The sequence below is a fragment of the Megalobrama amblycephala genome, linkage group LG7 (genome assembly GCF_018812025.1).
Source record: "Megalobrama amblycephala isolate DHTTF-2021 linkage group LG7, ASM1881202v1, whole genome shotgun sequence".
Classification (NCBI taxonomy): Eukaryota; Metazoa; Chordata; class Actinopteri; order Cypriniformes; family Xenocyprididae; genus Megalobrama; species Megalobrama amblycephala.
This window is the reverse complement of record NC_063050.1, coordinates 45,098,311-45,123,142: the sequence shown is the minus strand read 5'-3', so window position 1 is coordinate 45,123,142 and position 24,832 is coordinate 45,098,311. Positions and strand designations below refer to the sequence as shown.

At 36.7% G+C, this 24,832-nt stretch overlaps 1 protein-coding gene across 5 annotated transcripts in view; it reads left to right on the top strand.

Moving 5' to 3' along the window:
- The window catches only part of lrba (LPS responsive beige-like anchor protein), a 270,378-nt gene that overhangs the window by 91,919 nt on the left and 153,627 nt on the right, over positions 1-24,832 (top strand). For all 5 annotated transcript variants that reach the window (XM_048197706.1, XM_048197710.1, XM_048197707.1 and 2 more), the window contains exons 30-33: positions 5,444-5,619; positions 9,946-10,024; positions 10,131-10,264; positions 10,939-11,000. In XM_048197706.1, coding sequence (XP_048053663.1) covers positions 5,444-5,619; positions 9,946-10,024; positions 10,131-10,264; positions 10,939-11,000 — 451 coding nt within the window. The remainder of the gene's footprint in view (positions 1-5,443; positions 5,620-9,945; positions 10,025-10,130; positions 10,265-10,938; positions 11,001-24,832) is intronic.

Below are 24,832 nucleotides of genomic sequence, written 5' to 3'. Positions count from 1 at the left end.
GTATAAAGTTCACAACCAGCAGGGCTATGCTTTAAAGCAGCATTTGTTTTATTTCTATGTGAAGAAGCTGATTGTTCATCCCTTGTTGAACATCAGCACAAAATGTCGATTCGTGTCCAGTAAGATCAGGTTCTCGCACACATTTCCTCACACCCGATCTCACTTTCGTGCAGATTACGGGAAACATGCTGTTTACATGTCGTCTCCAAGAGTGTTGGTTAAAACTGCTAAATAATTCAGCGTCTGGAATCCAAACTCCATGGACGCTGGTCAGAACTGGCCTCTCGTCTGGTGGTATACACCTGGCAGCTCTGATTAATTGACAGCGGTAGTGAGTTGAGGCTAAGTGTGGCTAATGGTGTGCTGAATAATTTAAAACCTGCGCCTTTGAGCAGATGGATGCTGCAGCCGCTCACTCCCCCCTCCGTCAGCAGCCGTCCACCCCCACCTTCCCACCAGCGGTCAGCACTAAACATGCACTTGAGAGAGAACCGAAATGCACTCTAATAGAGTTTTTGGAACAGTAGACTGTTGCACAGCAAATGCTGATGTCATGAGCATGATACTGTGAACCTTCCAGTTTACAAATTCCTATTTCGTTTTCTTGGACTGGCTATTTTCAAGTCGAGGAGACAGCAGATGTGTAGAAATGGTGAAAGAACACTCTCGTTCCTGTGCTTTAGCTTCTAGGCAACTTCCAGCGGGACGTTTGAAGCAGTCTGTCCTAGACGCCTCTTATCTGATGCTAGCGTGCCTCCTTAGTCTGTAGTGTCTCTATGGATGTGTTCTGGAGAGGAGCTGGTGACTGCGTAGTATTACCCCTTCTGTCAGCACTGATAAACTGAACACTAGCTGCTGTGAAAGGCCAGAGCTCTGTCAGGGCTTTCAGCTGATATGAACCATTTCCATTTTTACCTCTAGACAATGTAGAATACAACAAGGAACCATGACATAATTTTTTGTCTTTTAACTTTTTATCGTATGTTATGGAAGTGTTACTGTGGTTACTTACTATGTAGGGCTGCACGATATTGGAAAAAACTGACATTGCGATATTTTGTTTTTCTGCGATATACAGTATATTGTGATATGAAATAAGTTCACCAAATTACTTGAATAGTTCTATTTGTGAAGAATTAATCATTCTAGAATCTAAAATTATTGGGGTGAATTAAATGAAATACACAGTGCATTATATTTTTCAGGTAAGTATTCAGGTACAGACAATGATTAATTAAATAAATCAAATAAAATAACACTGTATAGCAGTGGTTGACAACAGGCAGCCTGCGGGTCAAAACTGGCCCGCCAGCAATAATATCTGGCCCTCTTCCACCAGATTATTTTGATAGTGGCTGGTTCTGAAATAGATCTTTGTCTCGTGGTGCCATCTAATATTATCACCGTGTCTACACCAGATGCGACTTTTTTTGCGTCGCATTGTGCCACAACAGCTAAAAGCTGTCTACACTGAACTCGACAAACTGACCGTTGCATAGGACTTGGACTATGGCAGAAATAGAACGAGGAATCCGTTTACTGTTGGGAATTTGTTGTGTCGCGTCACATCCAGTGTAGACAATATCACTGATTATAATGGGTTCTGTTATCTTTTGACGCGTCACATCACGTCCGGTGTAGACACGGTGTTATATTCTTTGCAAACAGTGACAGCTTTGTTGCAGATAAGACACACTGGCTTTGCATTTACAAAACTAGGTAGGATTTGCATGCCCCATTTTCGCTGTCAACTTTCCTCTTTAGACTCTTTGATAGTGCCATTTTCTCTCACCAGCTATCTTCAATGTTAACATCACTCTGCTCATGACGTAATAGCGTACCTCCAGCTTGCAAACAATAAAAAAAATGCAGTTTACTACGCGAGGATACCAAGTAAATTTTCTGAGTGTAAAAGTAGACTACGTCAAATAATTATTACAATAAGTTAGGTTCCATTGTGTAACAAGCTAATTAAAATGTTACACATTTATTATTCACAATATGGAAAAAGGAAATAAAACATAGTTTGTTAAGAACATGAGTCAAACATGCCATTATTCAAGTCCTCTTTTATTTTTTAAGTTATTTTTTATCCATTCTGCATCTCCCACATATGTGTTTTAGCAAGGCGGTCTGTGTTGCAAGTTGGTGAATGAAGATATTTGCCAGGTTACATGTCACTACTCTGCTTTATTAATTTATGCAGTGTAAAACCCAGACACCGCCACACAAATGTGTCTTTTTGTTAATGACTGTCCTACTACAGGATTTAACACCGAGTAACAGCTCACTACCAGTTACAAAAGAGACTGTAACAGTCTGTCACAGGCAATTATAGTTGCATTTTTCATCAATTAATTTCTTAAATTATCCTTTGACTATGTTCTGGCTTGCCACCTAATGGCGAAAACTTTTTTTTGGCCCGATGCAAAACTTACTTGCTGACCCCTGCTGTATAGCCTTCACTGTTTAAACTGAATATAATCAACCTGTGTTAAAGCTGCAAAAGTGATTTTTTTTTTCTTTGTATGTAACATGTATGACACAGAAAGCAGTAAGAATATTAGCCTGCTGTCACTTTAAGACAAAAATGCGCAGATCCAATACAATGATACACATCCGTATTCTTTGTTTGCGTTATCCAAGCCATAAGCAACTGTGTTTACAAGGATACTCGCAGAGACAGACATTTTGATTTAATTTTGCATGTATGTGTCCGTTCAAGCACAAATAGGCATGGAAGTAAACTGAATTCGGAGTTCATGTGCTGTCTGGGACTCTGTGTGTGTGCATGCAAAGAAAACAGTGCGCACAACTGACAGGACCTAAATCACTTGCAAATGATGAACTTTCGCTCTATGATCATTAACTTTGCAGTTAGTCCGAGAATCACATACGTTTAAACCATGGTGCCTGGTCTGTATGGATTAAAGATCCCTATACTAGACATTACACTTCCTGCGATGTGACTATCGTGGATGCGCACAGCACAATATCAATGCTAAATCGATACATAGTGCAGCCCTATTACTACATGCATTCTTTTCTTTAATAATACTTTACGTTTACCCTCATGTTCCAAAGTGATTTGCTTTTATTTAGTTTTTTTAGCGGAGCACAAAAGAAAGCTCTAAGAGGGGCAAAACCAACAAAAATAGACCATACCAGCATTTCCGTTAGTCCATAAATACAGTTTTTTTACTTAAAAATTCCCAATGTCAAGTCAAAAATTGTTAGATTCGATATCTTGCACACCAAAATAAGGTTTTTTGCTGCACATTATTTTCACGTTTCTCTTGTAACATGCTCTAATTTGTTTGCTATTACGTCCTTAATACTTGCAATGGGTCTCATTCATGAAACATTCGTAAATATACGAGTAAATATGTGAGTGATTTGCGCGTAAAGAGACCTTCCCGAAAACTCTTCTCCTGATTCACAAATACTTTGTAAACGTCAGATGTGATAGTGAAATGTGTGTGTGTGTGTTAATGAATTCCAATCAGTCGTAAATGGGATGCGCATGCACGCTCATTCTCAATTACCATAAATCCCTCCCATTAAATCCGACTGACAACTATATATGAGCATCATATTATGACAACGAACGAAGGATTTCAACATGTCTTCTCAAAAGCGAATGAAAAAGAAAACATTCTCAGATGCAGAAATTGAAGTTTTATTATCAGAAGTTCATTCAAAACGCCACATTTTATTTTCAAGCGTACATAGTGGCGTATCAGGTCCTAAAAAAAGGAAGCTTGGCAGCATGTTACAGATGCTGTTAATGGAGTTTCATCTGTTAATCGAACAGTCCCAGAAGTGAAAAGAATTTTTTGAATGCAAAAAACGAATTAGTTCACTTCGAAAAAAATCGTATTCAAACTGGAGGAGGACCACCATCATCATCGAGCATATCTACATTAGCCTATACATTACAATTACTATATATAATATTTTTTAGAAAAATGCTGTGTAAATATGTACCCGATTAAGGTGAATTAAAAATGCAGCCTTATTAATGAGCAAAACGTCGGATGTTAAACACACTATTTACGCGTGGCTGGGAGCAGGTGTAGATTTCTTTCGTACCAACTAACATTTGGAAAATTCGAACATTTTAATGAATCCGAAAATTTATGCCAGAACCACTTTACACACGATTTACAAAAAAATTCGTTCTGCTCGTGTTTCATGAATGAGACCCATTGTTCGGATGAGTGCGTATGTATTAAAACATTACAAGACAATCTTGTATGCAATAGTGCAACAACCATATATGTCCATGCAAACAACTTTGTTAATATTAAAATCCTTACCAGTCAGTTGGTAAACAGCAGGATGAGGAGCATGATGTAGCCATCTGTTAGCATCGCTTTACCTGGAAAAGAGGCATAAATTTGGACCCAAATGGAAATGTCCATAGCTAAGATACCAGAATGCTTGCTCACACTGTGTGAACGGTTTCCATGAACAAATTCCATGACTGCCCTTTGTTGTTTTGGAAAGTATGGAAAAGCAACTATAATAAATTAGCTTTTATGTTTCATTTGACTTGAATTTTTGTTATTATTATATATTATTTTAGTTATTTTTGTTATTATTATATCACATATACTATGCATAGTTCAAAACAACTCAATGTCTGAATTGTGAACGCAAAATATTTTTCACAATTGCACACAACACAACCTTCAGGATGAACCTGAATTTTGAAGAAATGTTCAGTCCTTCAGTCTTCACCTAACCGCAAATCAACTTGTTTATCGGATCATCACAAGACATGACACTGTACTGCGACTCACAGTAGCTACTAGACCATAACACACCGCCAGCTTTAATCAATCACAAAGTTTAGAGCTCTGAGTGACAGGAGCTGGGAGACCATTGATTGGTCGGAAGATAGATGCTGCCATTATGGAATATTCTGTGTCAGGGAAACAGGGCTCTAATTACACTAACACGGTAAATGGGCTTCTTGTGTTGTGTGAGCTGGGCGGCTTTTTATGCTAAATCGCATTATGTGCAGCATATTTAGCCGACATCATCAGTCTCATCGTTACAGGGCCGACGATGGAACAAGAGCTAATGGTTTTTTGACGGAGTACTTGATTCCCTGGCTCTGTGTATTTATCAAAGCATCACAGTCTATTTTCCACTGCTGTTTGTGAGACATTAAAAAAGACTAAATCTAAGGCAATCTAAGGCATCAAATTATTTTAAGCTACACCATTTGACCCACAAAAAAGGAAAAAAAAGAATAATATTTTCTTTTATAATGATAACAATACTGATAGTAAAAAATACATTACTGTTCAAAAGTCTTTTTTGATTATTTTATTGACAGTAAAGGATTATTTGATGAATAGAAAGTTCAAAAGAATAGCATTTATTTCAAATAGCAATCTTTTTTGCTATTTTTTGCTCTTTTTTTCTTTCACAGGAGTGTTGTTGTGGCACCCAAGAAAGCAGGTGGGGCTCCCTCACCAGGAATGAGCACAGTCTCCGCAGCTGCATCCGTCCCATCAACCACTGCTGCATCCTCAGGTGGAACTCCAGTTGACAGTGTGTCGGTGGTGTCCGCAGGAGATACTGTTCAGAGCACAGAGTCCGCCCTAGGTGAGTGAGGGCGCCTAAAGATCATGTCTATATTGTACACATGATCAAAGTACAGAGCTGTTTCTTCAGTTATAGATATTCATATCTATATCCCAGTATAGGATATCATGAATCAGAACCTTCAATTCTGTGTTCCGTCCTTTACAATCACTATATATTGCACATAATCAGAACAGAGATTATAGCCCAAATACTAATTTAATAGTTTTAATGATTTAAATATGTTCCAGGAGCAGATTTTCTCTTTAGTTTTTCTTTTCTTTTGTTTTTGGATAGTTTTGGTATCTGGAAAGTCTCTAGGGCAATACAAATTCTTTATAAGTATATTTCTTAATTAATTTTAAATAAGAAATATATTAATCTTATTTAATCTATATATTAATCTTATTTAATCTTAAATTATATTCTTATATAAATATAAACATACACTACCGTTCAGAATTTTTGAAAGACATCTGTTACAGAAAACGGTAATATTGTGAAATATTATTACAATTTAAAATAACTGTTTTCTATTTTAATATCTTTTAAAATGTAATTGCTAACACTTTACCTCTAAGGTTTCATTTGTTAACAATAGTTAACATGAAGTGACATTGAAAAATGCTTCTAAAGAATTTAATAATCTTAGTTTCAACAATTTACTAATACAGTGTTAAAGGGTTAGTTCACCCCAAAAAGAAAATTCTGTTATTAATTACTCACCCTCATGTCGTTCTAAACACTTGAGACTTTCGTTCATCTTCAGAACACAAATTAAGATATTTTTGATTAAATCTGAGAGATGTCTGTCCATAGACTGCCTTTGCAACTTGATCTGTGATGCTTCAAAAAGTTCATAAAGAGATTGGAAAATGAATCCATTTGAAGTGAGTGATTTAGTCAAAATTTTCTGAAGAGACTCGATCGCTTTTTTTGATGATCGGATTTAATTTAATTACTCATATATAAACCTTGATTAGCGAACATAAACAGATGCTTAACCGAACTTAAATGACGCACGAGAACAAACCTCTTCCGGAAGCTCAAATGTGCTGTGTAACACAGGAGAATGAACCTCACTGGTTACGCATTGATGTTCGCTGATCAAGGTTTATATGTGAGTAAAAGCCTAAATTAAATCTGTTCATCATAAAAAGCGATCGAGTCTCTTCAGAAACTAAACTGCTCAATTCATATGGATTCGTTTTCCGATCTCTTTATGAACTCAAAGATCAAGTTGAAAAGGCAGTCTATGGAAGGACAGACATGTCTCAGATTTCATCAAAAAGATCTTCGGTTGTGTTCTGAAAATGAACAAAAGTCTTACGGGTTTGGAATGACATGAGGGCGAGTAATTAATGACAGAGTTTTCATTTTGGGCTGAACTAACTCTTCAAAATCAAAAGTTGTATCTGTTTATATTATTTCATGGACCCAAGCAAACATGGACTAACAATGAACAGTTGTGTTTTCATTAACTAATGTTAACGCATAACCTGATATTGCTGAGTTCAACATGTTCCTGGGTCAACATTTTTGTTGATCCTGGAACAACATTCAAATCAACCAATCAGATTTCAGGGACAAGTTTACAGATTGTCAAGTTTAGGCTTAAAATCATGAATTGGTGCTTCTACATCAGTGTTTTTCATCTATCATTTCCCTCTGATTTTTGGGATAACTTTTGGGTAGGGTTAAGTTTAGGGGTAGGAATAGGGTTAAGGTTAAATTTTCAGACTAGAATGTTGTTCCAGGATCAACAAAATATGTTGACCGATGAACGCATCTAACTCAGCAATATCAGGACGTGCAATGTTAACAAAGATTAATAAATACAGCAACAGATGTATTGTTCATTTCTAGTTAATGTTAGCTAATGCATTGTAACAGCCCTCACAGATATAGTGAAACCAACTTAAGGGCATCTCAAGTGGCCTTCACAATGTAAAATCCTCATACATCATCCAAATCATGTTTTTCAGTAGATCTAATCATATCGACAAGTTTGTGTGATGATTAGAGGATTGGATTTGAAGCCAACATCATCACCTCTGTCTAAAAATCATTGCATCCATGAGATGTCTTTTCTAATATAGTGAAACCAACATCTGCATGCACACATGATCCTTTTTGCATGAAGGGAGTGTTTTTAGCTCCCTTTTGCTTTTCTTGTCTTTGAACTAGTGTACTCATGGGTCTATATCTCATGTTTGTAGTTGTAAGCTTGTCTGTGTCTTTATGGTTCTCTTGTGTATGTGTGTGCGAGGAGAGGGGCAGGTCCCAGCTGAATTGTGATAAGCTAATTTTCTCCGGGCTGTTTGAAGTGGCTACTTCATCTCTGCAGAAGCACATGTTGGAACTTAAAGAGCCGCTGTCCCCACAGCCAGGAACATTCCACACTGCTGCCTGTCATCCTGCTAGAGTTTTATCCCTGCCCTGAGACTCCACGTGTGTGTAGAGATATTAGTGCATGCAGATTTATTGTGGTGTGATATCCTGTGAGAGAGAGCATGATCGAGCCAAGACCTTTACTAGCCCAAAATGTGACACTTACAGGGCAAGATGAAATTTATTGACGTATAATTATTCGTACACTAATCACAGCCACACACAGGGCTAATGAATTTATGGGCTGTTTTATCAGGGGGAGTGTAAGAGCTGCTCTAATGCTTATTTTACATGAATGCTAACGAGAGCAGAGCTATCATTCAGCTAAAGCTCCTTTCACATGGTTTCAAGGCTTCGACTCACATCTTCACTCTTTTCCTTTATATGAAAGTGTTGTAGATAGCGGCAGGAAAGAGTGATTTTACTGGTTTGTTAGTTTGGCTGAACAATATGAACATCGTCAGTACAATCACAATTATTTTGCTTGCTATAGAAAAAATGATTGATTTATTTTAATACGTTTTAATTGACCATTAAAGGGTTAGTTCACCCAAAAATGAAAATTCTGTCATTAATTACTCACCCTCATGTCGTTCCACACCAGTAAAACGTTCATCCTCGGAACACATATTATATAAAAATAAGATATTTTTGATGAAATCTGAGAGCTGTCTGACTCCTCCACAGACAGCAATTTAATTACGGAATTTGGAAAGATATGAGGGTGAGTAATAAATGACAGAATTTTCATTTTTGGGCGAACTAACCCTTTAAGTGTCATTACACAGATTTCATGATCCTAGCGAGTGAGGCAAATATTACCGAGATGTGTTAGTAGAGTCTCTGCTTAAACTTCAGTAGCCTAAATGGTGTTAGGTATTTGTTGAGTTTATTTCTGTGGTCATCACTTCAAACTGTCTGTATCAGGTGATAGATTCATGATTCAACTCTGATTGATCTCATTTGAACTCTGATCTCATTTGCATTATTGATCAGAATTGATCATGTTAATTTTTTTTTAGTACAAATACACAACCCTTCACAAGTTTGGGGTTGGTAAAAATTTTTTTTGTGTTTTTAAAGAAGTCTCTTAGACTCGCCAAGGCTGCATTTATCTGATCAAACAGGTCAAAACAGTAATATTTTGAAATATTATTACAATTTAAAATAACTGCTTTCTATTTCAATATATTTCACTATATGTAATTTATTCCTGTAACGGGAAAGCTGAATTTTCAGCAGCCATTACTTCAGTCTTCAGTGTCACATGATCCTTCAGAAATCATTCTAATGCGGATTTGGTGCATAAGAAACATTTCTAATTATCATCAATGTTGTTTTGGCTGCTTAATATTTTTATGGAAACCTTGATAAATTTTTTCCAGATTCTTTGAGTAGAAATTGCAAAAGAACAGCATTTATTTGAAATAGAAATCTTTTGTTACATTAGAAATGTTACTTCTGCTCAATGCAATGCATTCTTGTCGAATAAAAGATTAAATAATTAATTATTGATTAAACATAATTTTTGTGTCCTTTTTTAAAAAAACTGCATTGATTATTTTGAGCTAGATTTTACTGTATTTCTACTGCAATTGGCTACAGTATCTGTTTGAATAAAAGGGAAAACAAATACTAACAAACTAATATTTATATGGCTTATATCAAAATTAATATTATTATTGTTTCTATAAAATGTCCAAAAACCAATATGCAATACAGATTTTACATAACTCTTTTGTTTAGGCTTTTTGGCATGATGATGGTGGTGATAATAAAAATAACAATAATAATAATGTCAAAACGATTATCTGTCATATCAGCCAGCTCTAATCTGTAGATTTAGTGAAGATTCATTTATGAAACATGTGCTTGTTCTAGCTTAATGGATCCCTGTGTTGTTTAGTGGATCCCTGTATTTGGGTAATGAGTAATTTGCCGGTGTATTCTCTGCAGGAGGAACCTCCACCAGCTCCAACCTGCCATCTGTCCCTGCCATATCCCCAATGACCCAGAGCTCCACCCCCAGCATGAGGTCTTTGTTTTTGTTTTGAATTTCTCCAGAAATACATATTTGATATTTCTTTGCTATTTCACAGGCTGTTCACTATTTTAAAGTGTGTTTGTGTGTGTGTTTTCAGTATCTCAGAGAGATTGGAACATGCTCTGGAGAAGGCAGCTCCGTTACTCCGAGAGATTTTTGTGGATTTCGCACCGTTCCTCTCTCGCACACTGCTAGGCAGTCACGGACAGGAGCTACTCATCGAGGGCACCAGTGAGCTACTCTTCTACTCTACTCAGAATATTTCACACAAATGCATTTTATTAATACACTGTTATGGTTTGAAGAGAGGTTCACATCACCTCACACGAACACAGAGAGATCTCATCACTCTCTATATGTTACAATAGCGCCCACACCCCCTCTCTCACTTCTAACCAGATTTAAGCTGTAAATGTGGCTGAAAGTATCTTTTAACTCACTGATTATAATAGCAGTGTTCTTTTATAGAGCACGGGGTCAGAGGTCAGCACACTCATACGAGTGTTTGGGCTGTCCACTGCCAAGCACAGAAATGAAACGTTGATTGATAGCTGCAGAGCGACTTTAGAGAGCCACTTAAAACAAAAATGCTTCCTTCCTTCCTCTTCCTCCAGCTTCCTGTTTGTTCTTACCTTTAGCTTTCATGTTAAATCTCTCTCTCTCTCTCTCTCTCTCTCTCTCTCGTATAAAGTTCTTTAAAGCTGTATTTCAGTAGATCAATAGAACATATGCTCACCATATTTAGTCTCATGTAATACAAGCTCAAACATGTATTAGTTTACAGTAGCATCATGTAGGTTCATTAATGTCATCAATACTCTTTGACCCCGCAAGATGGTGCAGAATTAGGCCACTCACATGTTCATGTGTCAGCAAAATAGTCAGTTTTTTTTTTTTGTTTGCAGGTCTTGTGTGTATGAAGTCCAGCAGTTCTGTGGTTGAACTGGTCATGCTGCTGTGTTCTCAGGTAAGTCATTCCTCCATCTCTCCTCAAGGTTTTACCAACTTCCCCTCTCTGTTTTTCCCTTTACTGTTCATAAATCCATCATTGCAGGTGTTATCTTCACACTGCCAGCCTGAATTCTGTCTTACTAAGCACTGAGTAGAGACAAAAGTCCAGAAAAATGGCCACAGTGCCCTTCTTTATGCTGTTGATGTGAGTTCAAAGGTCAGGGGTCTTGACCCAGTGTAACGTTCTTGGTCATATAGCCAGTCACAGAGGATAATGCAACATTGATAGCATTTTGTGATCGATCGGCCTCTCCATCGGGTTTTGCAGAGAGTGTTTAAGGCAGGTAGGATGAAGGATTGATAGCAGGGCTCTGTGTTTGTGTGTGTGTGTGTGTGTGTACGTTCTTTGCTATAGTTTGTAAAAGAAATTGTTCCTAAAATGATCTAAATCCTCCCTTTGGAGATATTCAAAGACATCTGTACTTGAAAAATTAGATATTAGATTGGAAGTTTGTGCAAAAGTTAGCTTGTGGTCATTATAATAAACTTTATATAAAACATTAGCGGTTTATGGTAGATCCTGATTTTCATTGTAGGTGTGTGTGTTTGTGTGTGTCAGTTTTAATAAGAGGAAATCAGTGGTGTTGATGGTAGAATTGTGTGTGTGCAGTGAGAGAGTGAGCATGTGTGCATAATATGCACCCGATTGAGTGTTTGTGATTGGGGCTAATGGAGGTAGCCATAGGGTGCCCTTAGAGGAGGAGAGTCACTGAAGTGTGTGATATTCTGTCGCCACACACACACACACACACACACACACACACACACACACACACACACATACACAAATACATTAAGTCAACGCTAATACAGATTTTCAGTGACTATCATTTTGCTTGTGTAAAGAGATTATTGAATTATTCAGTATTAGCAATCCATGGATAAAGGTGAGAATGAATCATGGTGTTTACATACAAATGAGTAGCACACATACACAAGCACTCCTTGTATTTTTTTTTATTGCTTTTATTTTCAGAAATAAAGCACTTCTCGTCCTCCTATAACCCTCTCTGAAGGTAATCCAGAGAGATCAGGCATCACACGGGGCGTCAGGGGCTGCATATATTTGCCGAAGTGAGGCATGAGGTGGGGGTCCCTCCGTGAACCCAAGCATCTAGAAAAGAGGGAATAAATGACATGCTCTAATGCACCTATTTGTCATATCTGTCACGCTGTTGTGTAATGCTAATCTAATCAAAGGGGAGAATTTGGGTTCTGCCTGCCTCCACTGAAAAAAAGCCTCCGGCCCAAAACCCGTTCCAGTGGCGGCGTGTCGCAGGCCCTGTGCTGCAATGAAAGGGCTGCGTTGCTGCTGATTACTTCAATAAATCATCTGAACTAAATTCTCTCAAAGCTGATGCAAATGTAATTTTATTGTGGGGGAGAAATGGTGGAAAAAGGCGGCAAAGCTCAAATGAGGTCTTGAGCTCTGTTTACCCCAGTCTTTTGTAGAGGGATAATTTTGTTTTATGAATTTTTTTGTTTTATGAAGATTTTTTCTTTCTCTTATTTGGAAGAAGAGTCCGGAAGAATTTCAGGGTCTCTGATTGATCTTGTGGTTAATCAGGACATGATATCACTGCACAGGAAGTGCTGTTGTTGTAGACAGGAAGTGAAGCAGTCCTTTTGTTGACTGAATAGGCAGTGAGAAAGGGAGGATGTTGATGGATTCGTTTTCTTTTACTTACATTTCCTTCTTATCCCAAAATAGAATCCAGCCGGATACGGTACCGTCTGCACAAATTTTCTAATTAATATCTATGGTACAAGATGGAGTACGTTTGGGGCTAGAGGTCAAAGGTTGGGGTCACAGACTAGTTTTTAATCACTCAGGATCAGGAGGGTTGCTCTTTTGTTAGACAGCGATTCTTAACTGCAATTTTATTGCATCTCTCTGAAATGAATCCCTTTATTCTCAACACAGGATCAATTTTCATCATCTTCTATAAGCCTATTGTGGTTTATTGCTTTTCACTTGTGTTTTATTGATAGTTGTTATATAAAGCTGTATTAAACATTCGACTTTTAATAGATTTTTTTTATTATAATTTTTTTTTTCATTCTTTCAGCCCTTTGTTCTTTTAAAATATGCCTGTGAAAGTATCTAATACTGCAAACCAAACCACAATGGCTGTAATGAATAAGTTTTGCTTTATTTCTGTATTATTGTTCTGGTAATGCTTATATTTTATATATATATACTCATGTACCTGCAAAGAACAGCTTCATCTTGGCCAGTCCTTCGGCCACTGGTATATAAAACGGGCAATCTTTGTTCCTATTAATTTATTACTTGTTCCAGAGCTAATAGATTTGGCTTAAGGGCTATATTAATTTTCATAACTTTATATTTACATTGAAAGTAAGTCCTGTACTAACTAGAGCGCTGCTTTTGTACGTTTGACTGAACTGTTTGCTTGTTTATTTCCTATTTTACTTCTTATGCTGTTATAATGGCTATTGTTGTTCATTTAAATATTGTTCAATAAATAATTATATATTTATATATTTTATATAAATAACATGCCATATTTTTTGGTATTGAGAAAGAATCGGTTAGTGATTTCGACTTCAGTGAAAGTTACATTAATATGGCATTATTAGATGGCAGCAGAGACTGTCTTTATGAGAGAGTCAGTCAGTTGCAAAATGGACTGAAACAAGGAAACAACATCTTACCAGATGCAACTGACAAATGCATTGACTAGCGCTGTCATGGTAAATCCTCTTAAATGTTAAAAGGACAAAGACAAAGATATCACTTTCCTCAGCACACACACACACACACACACACACACACACACACATATATATATTAGGGGTGCAACGGTTCTTGGTAAAAAATTTAACCGTACGGTTCTCCACTTACGGTTCGGTACGCACTTGCACCGCGGTCCATCTCGAATGACGACGCATCTATTGGTTAATATGGTTTGTTTAAAATAGCAACGTGGAAAACAGACAGAGTTCAGATAATACATGTTTTAGTCGATGGATGCGCAAAACGTTACAACAACGATAATCAGAAAGCGTGGACAAAAACTTTGTAAACTGTTAACTGCAAGTGCCGTATGCTCTAATGTCCAGTCATTTACGCCGTCATCACCCGGGTGTTGATAGCGCACGAGCGCAGGTGAGACCTGAACAGCAAACGTTGCTATCTGTGTTTAAACTAAACTCATTTAAGCCTTGCTGATTTAAACCTTCAAGAACAAGACGCGAAAGAGAACTCGCGCACGCTGAGAGAAGATTTGTGTGCGCTCATCCGACGCGCGCACACGCTTATTTCAGTCAGCCCGCAAATACTGAGTTCTCTTTCAAGTCTTGCACTTCAGCGGACAAATTCATACAAAAATTATGTCAACATGCCCGTCTTGGCGAGTATCCTATCAAACATAGTCGGTTATGTCTTAAGTGAACATATATTAGTCGAGAAAGACAGCGCATGTGTAACAGTATATGTACTGGATCGTGCATGTCTTAAAGGGAAAAAAAACCCTGTTCCTGCTGCTTGTTTTTAATGTTGAATCAAACAACAAATAACAAAGAAGTCACTCACTGCTCTTGACTGAATAGTTTTTGTAACTTCAATAATGATTAATCTTTACTTATTTTATACAGTAAAGATAATATGCAGTGTTATTTTATATTTGATTACTTTATCCATTTTCTGTACCTGAAAACTACTGTTAGATACCTGAAAAACCTGAAAAGCACTGTTTATTTTATTTGAATATTTGCTTTATTGTACTTATTTGTGATGTTGCTTGTAGTTTGATTGATTATTTTTAAATTGTCTATTTTCCCTAAACATAGTACATACCGAACCGTACCGAAACCGTGACCCTAAAACCGTGATATGAACTGAACCATGAGCAATTTGAACCGTTGCACCCCTAATATATATATATATATATAAGCTTAACTTGCATTGAACACAGAACATTCATTTAATACTTTCAAGCAGAGCAGAGAGAGGAGAGCAGAAGGCTACAGAAGAATGAATGTGGGTGGGATGAGAGAGGAAGGATGAGCGTAAAACAACAGCTATCAAAGCATCCACTCCGTTCAGGAAATTGCGAGTGATAGGGCTTCAGATTAGGCCCTGCATATTACATGAAGATCATCTTTGATTGTCCTCATCTTGCCATTCAAGGCATCCACGTAAAAAGCCTTGTGTTTCACCCGACCTAATTCTCTTTGACAACCATCACACATACACACACACACTGCCTCACTGAAGAAGATATACCACCTGCTGTTGTACTGGAGAATATCACTTAAAAAGATTTCAGCTTTTCAATAAATAATGCTGCCTGCATTGAGACAGACAGTAGACTGACGAGGAGTAGAAGCTTGTGGATTTAAAAAAAAATTGGGCTAAAAATATACACAAAAATAATCTTTTGTTAAATGCTATTTTATATAAGCATCAGAAAAGCAATTGCATACTGCTCTCAGATCGGAGTTGGTTTGGAAATCATCTCATCCATCTGCTTGACAGTGGCCTCCTGATAGCTGTGTGTCTGTCGGATATATATGGGAGTCGGGCAGCCGTGTTTCCCTATATCACCCATTACCGCTCAGACCTTGTGTCAGGTCATCTATTCTTTAAGACATTCATCTTCTGAATGCCTCACACGTTGGAAAGGCTAAGGTACAAGAGCAAGAAACAGTATCTTCATGTGCATGTTTGTGAAAGGCTGGGCCTGCATTGGTATTCTCTATTTCCTTTGTTCTTATTTTAGTCTTTTTTCCTTTCATGCATTTAGTTCATAAGCTGCTAAAAGAACTCATTTGTTTCTCTCCATACTTTGATCACCAGAGTTTCGCATCTGCTGTCCTGATATTGTTGATGATCCTGACCAGGGAGTCTTTAATGTAGAGTTAACTTGTTAAACAGATGGGCACCTTCGTCAGTCAATACATACTGGAGACACTGACTTCCCCCTGAGCACTTGGCATTTCTTAACCTCTGACCTTTAGGAAGAGGATGGAGAGTGGCCAGTGGCTCAAGAGTTTAACCCCCTGGAGTCACAGTGACTCTGGGATCAATACTCACAGGGAGAGCGAAAGAAAGAGGAATCGATCGGTCAACTGTCCAGTAAAAGCCTCAGCAGTGACTTCACTGGATCTCTTTATCATTTCTCAATTGTGAACACTTGAAAAAAAGACACCAGGCATTGTTAATAAATCACAAGAAGTTTCTGGGTAAAAGTTATGATTATAGGTCTTATGTAATTGTTGTAATTTTTTTTCCCCCATTGGCTTTACGAGTATCATAAAACAAAAATGCGTCTTAATCCTGTGATCGCTTTCAGCCGATCCTGCTTAAATTCTGGGTCAGTGTTTTTTATACCGCAAAGGTTTATTGAGTGTAAAAAATTGGCAATTGGCAACTTCTCCACTTTACAGATTCATATGAGGCTGTAATTTATTTGAATATGCCGGTTTGTTTCGAAAATATAACTATTAATATGAGTATGAATTGAAAGGTGCCTGTTTTTAAGAGTCATTACGGTAGTTCTTCTTACACACTGTGCAGGATAAACATACTGCAAATGGATGTAAAAATGAATTAAACAACAAATAAACTATAGCTGCATTTCCATTTAAAATTTCGAATTGAAAATATGCCCAATGGAAACGCGTCAATTTCGAATAAACTCCTATATAAAATATGCCCAATGGAAACACGTCAATTTCGCGAAAACTTTTTTGCGGGATATATGGGAGTTTTTATGCTTGCATAAGCTGTTTTTTTCAGGTAGTTCGAAAAAGGAATATTTTGCAAAACTGCAATGGAAACATGAAAATGGAACATGAATTTTTTTTTCATTTACAGGTCTCCTGGCATACGTAAAAGTCATTCATTCTTGTACATTTGGACAGAAGACAAGACAGAGTTCTTTATTAAACTCATGAAAGACAAAAGAATTACGGGAAGACTGGATTCTAAACAACAAATAAATGGCACAATTGATCAAGACCTCGAAGCAGATAGGAGGGAGAAACAACCAGAAACACCTCATACGTAGCCGCTCCCAAGTATAATGGGCTTTCCTTGCCATTAATGCTTGGATAACATGCCTACATCTCTTTCGATTAAAAATAATGGCTAGTTCAGTGGCTTCAGTGTATATTTAAACCTACTTTTCCATGATTTTTGGAATTACTTATCGCGAGAGGAAAAAAATATGTTTTAGACGCATAACATCAGTTAATGGAAATTTCGCAATAGTTTTTTATCGACATTTAGAAAATATCTCAAAAGTTTTGCGCAAATCTGTAATGAAAACCCAGCTACTGAAAATCTAAATTAGACTATACTTGATGTAAAGTCAGTAAACACACTTTCTCTCTCTCAGCCCATCACCATTCTGATTTTTTTTTTTAGATCTACAGAGATGCATGTTAAACCTAAACTCTGCAGGAAAATGGATCTCGAGGTCCAGAGTTGAGGACCCCTGATATATATATATTCCTCCAGCTCAGACCAGCAGGCTTTCTGACCATGATTGATTTCTTTGAAGAATTGGTTTAGGACTTAAAAGTGGCCTTTTAAAATTAAAAGCTATTCAGGGACATTGGCAGTATGTGCTTGAAGTTCAGTGCAGACTCGTCTCGTTTAGTCCTGCCATTTTTAACTTTGCAAGTTCCATAAACGTCGCAGAACTGAAGAGGAATGTGGTTGAACCTGAGGTTGAATCTTTCTCCCTCCCCATCTCACAGTCGGACCTGGACCCCGCTGAGAGGCATAACATATACGTAAGGTTCAAGCGCAGGCCCAGGCCACGTGTTGTCTTTCCCCCTCTCCATCTTCCTCCCTCCTCCGCCCCAGACAACGACCCACGAGGGTCTCCGTGCCGGTGGATAACATTGCTCTCAGCATTCTTTGAACACAGGGCTCCATCGAGGCCCAGAGAAAACACACTAACACCAACTGGCACTTAATTCTGCCGGCGCCCTGCCGATGCGAGCTATGCGTCCGGAGAGGGGGCTCTTCCTGACAGGAAGTGAGAGGGAACGGCATGAGGAAAGCTTACGACTTGAGTGACTTTTAATTCACTCTCTGCAATATCGTTGGCTGGGAAAGAGACATATTGTTGAGGCAAATTGTTTTTTTAAAATGGTGCTGACGGACTAACGTAAAATGCTAGCTTTTTCCTTTAACTGTTGAAGATCCTGGTAGTAGGTTGATGTTGACCTGGTATACCTCATTCAGAATATCTTTTCTAATGTGCTCCCTTTGTGTCACTATTTACATCCGTAGATATGTGTATTTACAAAATCATATCATCACTGTGTGCATTTTCACCATGTGCTGAACATATAATAATCATTTCTTTAGCCCAGAAAGGAAAACAACAAGATTTATGTATGCTATTATCATTCCTGTCAAGTTAGATTATTTCACTCATCACCCTGCTCCTAAACCTTGAACAGAGAGAAAAAAAAAACACTTAAAAAAAAAAGAGAAAAAAAAAGAGTGATTTTTAGACATCTTTTGACACCTCCAAGCCCAGCTCATCATAAGGAAGCTTCTAATCACATCTGTGTATTTAACCACAATCCTCTATGGTCTTTAAATGTAGTCAGAGTAAATATTTGCTCCCCTTGTAAAGTCCCCTTGTGTGGAGTGTCCTCACAGAAACACAGGCCCTTTGCCGTTTGGGATTGTGTGTTTGCTTTAGAAGAGATAACATCTGAGAACATGCACAGGACTTGTAGAGTGTTCGGCTTGTCACATCAGTAAATTAAGCTGTCTGGACCTGCTGTCAGATGCCATTTTGATATTACGATGAGTTGATTGAAGTGGACCTCAACAAGTGGACTTCAAGTGAAAGTTTTAGCCCCTCAACAATAAACTACCTTGAAGGGCAATATTAAAATAATTAAAGGTAAAAATAATAAGAGATAATCAAGAATAATTAAATAATAATTTATAATTAACCACCTTAAAGGCCAATATTAAAATAATAAAAATAATAATAAAGAATATTAAAATAATAATAATTAAACTAATTGAAGGGCAGTATTAAATAATTAATAAAAAAAATCAAGAATATTAAAATGTTTTTCTGAAGATACAAAGGAGGATATCTTGTCTTTATATTTTAAAGTCCTCATGTAGTCAGTAATTTTATCCCTTAAAACTCATCTTTAATCACCAAAATGACATATTTAAACATTTTTTCCTGTGAAAAAAAAATCTTCATGCCTTAAAATAGCTTGAATGTAACTCTACACATTTGCCTCATTTAGTATACACAAAACAATGAATATGCAAATTAGCACCACCTCCAAGTCCAGAGATCCACTTGGTCAACTTACTAAGGTAAACGCTGCACAATATCGCTCTTTACAACATCGGACACATAACGGTAATTAATATGATTAGCCTTTTGCTTGACTATGTTATCAAACAGCTAATGATGTGTTGCTAATGTTACAAACCATGTTCCTGTTCGCCATGTCAGAGTCAGACAGCTGCCTTCTAGAAATCAGTATCCTTACAAAGGCTTTAAACAACAAGAAAGGCATATAGTTCATCATAACATCTTATCATACATCATACACCAGCCATATTGCTAAATCTACACGATTTTTCATATCATCAGAAAAATATACCGGGATAACCTGGCTTCACTTAAGACTTCCCTGCTAGTTCGCGCTGTTAATTATATGCGAAAGCCTGCCGGCACATTGACGTGATTGGTTACAAGGTAGTTTGTGACATCACAGACACCAGCGTCTTTTTTCACTGTAGTTTTAAAGAGAAAATACTCTGCAATAGTGTTGACATATGAAGTTGTACATGGTTTGTCTAGTTGCACAAAGCATATTAAAAACACCACATAGACATAAACAACGTTAAAAACTTAATTATCACCACAGGGGGTCTTTAAAATAAGTATGCTGTTATACAATAATGTTGTAGTAATGTAAGGTGTACAAAATTATGATAAAAAATAAACAACTATACCACACATAATAATAAAAAAGAATCTCCAAATATATATATATATATATATATATATATATATATATATATATATATATATATATATATATATATATATATATATATATATATATATATATATAAAATCAAGTTTTAAGATTAGATTTTAAAGAACGAAGAGGATGTCATTTTTTACGTAGAAAATGTAACAATTTTGGAGCATAAAAAGAAAATGCCCTGTTCCTAATGAATACAAGTGCAATGGACAGATAGAAAACAAGAGTGTTACAAGATTAAATTAAAAAGGCCACACAAAGCCTCATATATAAGTAAATGAATCTTAGAATAAACACAAAACCTGATGTGATCACTTGCTCTATGCCTAGTCAGGATTCTAGCTGCGTAATTCTGAACATGCTGGATTTTGTTCAGTGTTGATTTTAAAACCGCAGTGAGTATAGCATTGCAATAATACTGTAGATACTTTATGGAAACATTAATTTTTTTGTTTGGAAAGTTGTATTTTTTTTTTTTTTTTTTAGGTAGAAATACTTTACTGAAGGTTTTCCCTGTAAGTAATACTACACTGACATTTTAAATCTAGAATCTCTTTCCGTCGATCAAAGCTGTACAGTAGCCACTTTTCCGCCATAAATCGCCTTGTGCTCTGTGGACAAGCCGTAACGTAAACTTCTCCTGCTCGTTATGATCTGAAACAGTGCTCTTACATGTGACGGATAATTTTTTTGTTTCATCTGAGCTTCAATCCCCCAGCCTGCAGAAAACAAACAAATACTTGTGATTATAACTGATGGGTTGGAAACTGGAGAGCGACTTGTTTATTTTCAATGAACGAAGCCAAACGGCATGCACATTTCCTTGACTTGCCATTGTGAATGAGGCAAAACGTTACATTGTAGGTCTGCGTTTTTTCAGTTGTGTTTCAGTTGTGTTTTAGTTTGAGGGTAATTGCGTTCTCTTGATCAGCAGTGATTAGGAATGCAGCGCCACGGTAATTATCATGGCAAAACTAAACAAAAGAATGCCTCAGTGGATGACTTCTCTATGGAAGCATGTTGTTTGTGTGTTTCAGAAGAAAATTACTTTTGTTTTTTATTAAAAAAAAATATAAAATTGAATCAAAGCATTAATTTAAAGTGTGAGGAAATGTTGTGCAATATGTTTTTTATGGGCACACAACATTACACTGATTTTGTTTACAAATGTGATCAGAATGTGTTTACACACGCTCACACTATCCCGATCCAGATTCCACTAAGTACTTTGTAAGAGCGTCACCAGGTCTCTCTCTCTCTCTTTTTCTCCCTCTGCATTCCCTTAGCTCTGTATTACAAGCTTCTGTTTTCATCACATAGACTATATAGCATAGATCTCTTCACTAAAAAATAAGGACAATGTAGCGTATTATAATATAATTGCACATTTTGCAGCATTGTCAACACGTTTTGTGCCTGATTAACCTGCAGTGTGATTGTTTAATGGAAAAGATGCAGGTAAATGTAAATATAAAGTTAGATATTGAGGATTCATTGACGCTGAGGAACACATACATTCGTATATATATTATATGCAGGGTCTGTCAGAATTGACTGTTCATATTCAGATTTTTTTTATAATTTATCTTTTTAATATTTTTTGATAAAAATAATAATCCAAGTGAGAATTGACTTATGAATTAACCAATAAATAAATACAAACAAGTATAAAAATTTCCAGTGGAACAAGACAAATGCAATTATTTAAAAAAAAAAAAAAAAAAAAATCTTTCTCTGGGATCAAGTCCTACAAATAAATGTATCTTTTTAAAAGGATGTTTAGATCATTTTTACTTGAAAAGTTGATGTTATTCAGTTGATGTGTCTTTGCAGTATGTTAGACATTTTGAGTTGCTTGTCCTGAATCAGTGTACCAGAAGTCTCAATCTCGGATAGCTTGTTTATATACCTGAGCATCAATAAAATTGAAACTGACATTTTACGCAAGTGTGTTTGGATGGATTTGACCTTGAGGAAGTGTTCCCTATATGCTAGTCTTTGTTGTTTTATCGAGACTGAAGGAAATGGGTCAATTATAAATGTCCTTGATGAAGAGTCTAAGACTGGTTTGAATCACAGAGGTTAGCATTACGAGTTTATCTTTACGATACAAACTTTCCCAGGAGCTGTTTTGTGTGGCTGATAAAAGTCATGTTCTATCTTAGAACACAATCCCGGTCTTGATGACATGAATGGATCAGCGTGAGTGGTTGCTGTAACGACAGGACCAGGGCAGAGGTGGCTGGGTTGTAGAAGCACCTCTCTTAGGTCAGGGTCAGAGTGGAAAGGTCACAAATGGCTGCCTGTATCCACTCATCAGGTCAGAATGGAAACAGCATTGGATACCATAAAACCGTATCAGGGCCCTATCACAATGACTGGTTGAAATCCAATAACCGTCAGCCTTGTCCCCAACGCACAGCACTGATCGTTAAGGCTTTTTGATTGGGGTCATTGCTTCCTTTAATTAAAGAATAATGCCTTTCCCTCACCCATCGAACATTCATTTATCTTTGTAGCGAAAATGTATTTGTGTGCTTGGTTGATGACAGCTGCTGAAGCGTTTTCTCCTAACAAAAGATCCTAGTATATGTGCAGTTTCTCCCCACAATGTAATCTACTGAACTTTAGTTGGCTGTTTGGTCTGAAAAAGCACCTTCCTGTTTTCACATCATCCTGCCCCATTTTCCTTTCACATTCACCCTGCAACATTTATTTTCCCTTTCTTATTCCATTTTATACAGTTTACAGTAATACCCAGAATTGATTCAGTCGAAAAAAAGAAATGTTTTTTTAAATGTCCACTTTCTATAAAAGTAATGAGTATGTTTTAGTGCTGTCAAAATTGGCACGTTAACTCAGCGTAAATGAGTACACCCCCTTTGAAAAGTAATGTTTTAAACAATATCTCAATGAACACAAAAACAATTTCCAAAATGTTGACAAGACTAAGTTTAATATAACATCTGTTTAACTTATAACATGAAAGTAAGGTTAATAATAAAACTTAGTGAACAAAATTTTCAGTTTTACTCAAATTAGGGTGATGCAAATTGAGTACATCCCTCTGAAAGTCTCTGGAGCAAAGCTAAATTTTAGACTACAAATGTCTACAAAGACTACAAAGATGAAGAATACTGGGACTCTATACTCTGGAGTGATGAGACCAAGATAAATGTTTTTGGAACTGATGGCTTCAAAACTGTATTGCGTTGCAAAGGTGAGGAATACAAAGAAAAATGCATGATGCCTACAGTGAATCATGGTGGTGGCAGTGTCCTTATGTGGGGCTGCATGAGTGCTGCTGGTGTCGGGGAGCTGCATTTCATTGATGGCATCATGAATTCACAGATGAACTGCTCTATACTGAAAGAGAATTCTGAGAGATGCTACCATCACTCCATGCCCTTGGTCGTCGTGCACTTTTCCAACATGACAATGATCCTAAACACACATCTAAGGCCACTGTTGGATTTCTGAAGAAGAACAGGGTGAAAGTGATTCAGTGGCTCCTGATCTGAACCCAATCGAACACCTATGGGGAAGAGACAAGTTGAGCTTCACAGTCTCTAAAAGAGGTCATTCTTGAAGAATGGAAAGAGATAGATGTTGCAAAATTATTAACCTTTGGAAATTGTTTTTTGTGTTCATTCAGATATTGTTTAAAATATTACTTTTCAAAGGGGGTGTACTCACTTACACTGAGCACTGTATTAATTTTTTTCAGTTTAACGCGTTAAAAATATTTAACACAGTATCCATTTCTTCCATCATAATTTGGCTAGTATTACACTATGATTACACAAATGCTTTTAAACCATTCAAGCACCACAAAACAAATGAGAACACACTGTCTTTGAATGTCGTGTCTGTGTGACACACACGACTTGTGCTTACAGGAAGGCGCGCGTCATCGTATCGAGTTCTCTTTCACGCCTCAACAAACAATAACACACAGAATAATGCCAAAATACCCATTTTGTCGAGAATCCTCATAAGAGAAGTCTTAAATTAGATAAATAACATCTAAAATGAACTTAAAGAGTTAAGTGAGAAAATAAGATGCACATCAGATCCACGTCATGTGCGGCAGTGGCAGCTCTTAAAGTGACAGTAGCCTAATAAACCAGTTGCTGTGATATCTGTCATTAATGCTAATCAAAGAACGAAGGTAACAGAGAAAATTGTAGCTTTTATAAGGATTAATCTGTATTTAATTTATAATTTATGCAGTGAAGACTAAAGTGTTTGATAACAGGATTAGGCCTTAGTTCAATTACGATATTTAAGTAGCTTTTATAAACATACACTAGAAAAAAAAAAAAACATTACTGTTTTTAACGTGCATTTTAGTCTAGGACTAGTTTAAGCCTTGTCTGTGAAACTGGGGGTATATATACTGTTTTTAAGTTGTTTCTACATTAATTTGGAGAGTAACTGTGAAATATTAAAAACTCCAATGTTTTAATCGTGATTAATTGCGATTAATTACAGAATAAATGTGCGATTGATTTTTTTTTTTTTTTATTCGATTGACAGCACTAGTATATTTTTAATGTGTTAAGATGCTCTCTTTTCTCTGAATTTCTCTGAACTTTGTGACACTCTCAGAACATTCTTTTTGTTTGATCTATGCTGTTTGGTTGAGACTGGACTTAACCAGTTGTAGATGGGGAGAGTGTCCAATGGTTTCTGTTTGAAAAAAATTATGTAGCAATTCCATTTGTTATTTGTGAGTGGTAAAGAAATATCTTTTTCTTCAACAGT